A 3,140-nucleotide genomic window follows, 5' to 3' on the forward strand; every position below is an offset into this window, starting at 1 on the left:
GAGATAGGGCAAACGACGCTCTTCGAAGTAGCTTGAGCCATAAGGCCGAGCTCTGTACTTTTCATAATAATCAGCACTGCTGTAGAGACGGCTACGATCATAAACATATGACCTGTCTGCATATGCGCCTGCAGCTCGGCTCGCATACCAATCCCCCAGCTGAGCGGCGTAGCCACGATTAGGCGGAGGAGGTGGCGGGGGAGGAGGAGGCGGCGGCAACCCGCCAGCATAACTAGCTCGATTATACATAGAATAATCAGCTGGTGGAGGTGCGGCCATGCCATATGAGGGCTCCCGGACGCTGCGAAATCTTGTGCCATCACCGTAGCTATCGTCCCGACCGACTTGACAGTCTTTCGACCAATGACCGTGTTTCCCGCAGACAAAGCAGCCGGTATGATCTCCCATTCCCGGGGCCGGGCGAAGCCGACTGGTGGACAGTCGGACGTTGATCAGCTTGCCTTGTAAGGAGAGAGAACAAACGCATGAGACCGAGAGGATCGACACGAATAGGGTCTTACCGACTAGAACATGGTAAAGGAATGTGAGCGATAATGAATGCGAAGGAGTATAATTTTTAGAGCCAGCTTATGGTGATATTTTGTCAGCGAACTGCCCCTATGACACTCTCAACTGGTCTTGCAGAGAACTCTGCAAAGCCCATTGGTGAATAACTGCAGTCCATGAGGTAATGCAACGAAAGGATCCAACATTGGTATCAACTGACAGAAAAGACAAGGAGCTTTTCCCTGCCAAAGAGTTCACCTTTGAAGGCTGTGTTATCCATCTTATCGATGACCTCCATTGCATCCGCCAGTTTCTCCATGTGAACAAAGGCATAGTTTCTGACAATGTCACATTCGACCACCGGGCCAAACTCCTCAAACTTGGCCCGAAGAATTTCACTTGTGACCTCTTCACTGAGGTTGCCGACATGAAGTTTGGTGCTGGATTTGGTTCTGCCTTTGCTCATCTCCACATTCATGCGCCAGCCGTTCAGGTCAGTCTGGTGGAGGTTTTTGATGGCCTCCTCTGCCTCTGACAGGTTGTCCATGTGAACAAAACCAAAGTTTTTCACAGTATCACATTCCGAGACTTTGCCATACTTTTCAAAGAGTTCTCGCAGCTCCTTGGCAGTAGTTTCCGATGCAAGGTTGCCAATGAAGATTTTCACCATGATGATGTTTGAATTTCCTAGAAGAGTAATAAAAATATGTCATCTCATGCTGAACAAAAATTCCAACATTAAGCATAACTAAAAGCCAATATTTGTTATTCACTCAACTTCTGAAGGAAGGTGGAAATCACTGAACACCAGACATCATTTAGTCATATTTCACATTGTAACGAATTACAATATGAATATAGAACAGAATTATTAACAGATTTACCTGGTTATGGATCACAAGTCAGTCTCCCTGCTTAGTTCCAGCTTTAGAGGTAAATGGCATTATGTGCATATTGAGATACAAACTTTCTGACAGAGGTTTGACAAGATGGCGGACTGAGCAGACATTCTTACAGTCTTTGAAAGTGAAGCTTTTACTTCTCACACTAATCATATTGATCAGATTTGACATACAAGAGAAAAAGTTGGAGGACATTAATTGTCAGATTAAGGAAAACAGCTCAGTGATAGACAGCCTTGCTCAGGCTCAGTTAAATGCTGCTGAACTAAATGTCTGTAAGGTGAAAGTAGAAACTCTGAAGTGTTATGGATTCTGTGTTTTCCTCCTCCTCTTTTATCCTCTTATCTGCTTACATGCACACACTGCAGCTTACATAACCATATTTATGTGTGACTGCAGCCAGTCATACATAAACGGACTGAAATTGATTAGACTTCCCTTTAGGGAAGGTACAGATTGCTGAGAAGATGCTGACCCTGGTTTACTTTCAGGTGTTATAATTGGGTCTCAATTTCAAAGATTAAAATACTCAAACTGATTTTTAAGAGCTGCCTTAACTTTAGAACTCCCCACCTTGTCCTTAAAATGGAAATATTTTACGAAGGATCCCCCGGATTATATTAGTGTAAAACTGAAAACCTGGTACCTCTCTCCCAGATTTACCAAAAGTTAAATGAATTCGTTTTGTAATGAATTGTTAATACAAAATGCACCGAATATATCCAACAATGTGAAAATGTAAACATGAGCCCAACCTCACGTCACGCAGCTAATTGCTAACGCCAATGTGTTACACCATTTCTTAAACGTTTATAACATTACTACTAAAGTGATACCAACTCGAATGCAACAATACAACTCCTCAAATAATTACAAACAATGTACAAGTAGTTTAAGTGCAAACAAATATTTAATTGAAGTATAATTTAATGAGTTATGTTGCCAGGAAAGTGTGACATCAGTGAGCTAATAGCTAGCTAACGTACTGGTTGGTCCGTTGTATTTCAACTCTCTTCCCCTCAACCATCTGTATCAGCGCTACAATAACAGCAGCACATCTCCACTCTCTGACTGAACATGTTTACCTCACTTTATAAGGTATAAACGTCCTACTCACCAATATATTGCGATAAAGGCCTTCTTACTAATGAATGGACAGCGAAATGGCGCTACTGCGCTCGTCCAGACTTCTTCTTTAGTTTACAACATCAAGCTTTGAGCGCCATCACCGCCACCCTCTGTTTCAGAGAGAGAATCGCAACATACGGTGTCATCACCCCGATTCCCTGCATCCCCTTCTTGTTGGGTAGTCTTCAGGCATCATTAAGTCAATCTTCTTGTAAGCTAAGCTCTAGTCAAAAACTCCAGATTTAAAATGGTATCTGAAGTTGATTTTAGTTCTAAAAAAAAAAAGATAATCGTTAAGAATATTTAAATTAACAAGAGGACATAGATAAAAACTAAGTCCTGTAAGTGGTTTTCACAACCCTTCTACTGTATTCTCCACAGTTCTGTCCTATGATCTATTTGCTGTAGATTTGCAATGCACTCCAGGAAAAATTAAAGCTACTGTAATTCAAATTAAACTAAACTGGCTGGTGGTAAATACATTGCTGCTCTTTTCTTGTTTTCGCTTTGACTGGGTTTTTTCTAATATTTTTCATGTGACATTTTGCATTGTCCACCTAGTTTTATCATGCATATTCGAGAGAGAACTTGTCATACAGCATA

General features: G+C 41.7%; 1 protein-coding gene across 1 annotated transcript in view; it reads right to left on the reverse strand.

The window, feature by feature from the left end:
* LOC103480200 (RNA-binding protein 4.1-like) overlaps positions 1 to 2,650 on the reverse strand; it is a 3,339-nt gene extending 689 nt beyond the window's left edge. The window contains exons 1-3 of the mRNA XM_008435076.2: positions 2,527 to 2,650; positions 766 to 1,194; positions 3 to 461 (exon numbers count right to left, since the gene is read on the reverse strand). Coding sequence (XP_008433298.1) covers positions 3 to 461; positions 766 to 1,177 — 871 coding nt within the window. The 5' untranslated portion in view covers positions 1,178 to 1,194; positions 2,527 to 2,650. The remainder of the gene's footprint in view (positions 1 to 2; positions 462 to 765; positions 1,195 to 2,526) is intronic.
* Between the last annotated feature and the right edge of the window lie 490 nt (positions 2,651 to 3,140).

The sequence above is a fragment of the Poecilia reticulata genome, linkage group LG18, assembly GCF_000633615.1.
Source record: "Poecilia reticulata strain Guanapo linkage group LG18, Guppy_female_1.0+MT, whole genome shotgun sequence".
In the NCBI taxonomy this organism is placed as follows: domain Eukaryota; kingdom Metazoa; phylum Chordata; class Actinopteri; order Cyprinodontiformes; family Poeciliidae; genus Poecilia; species Poecilia reticulata.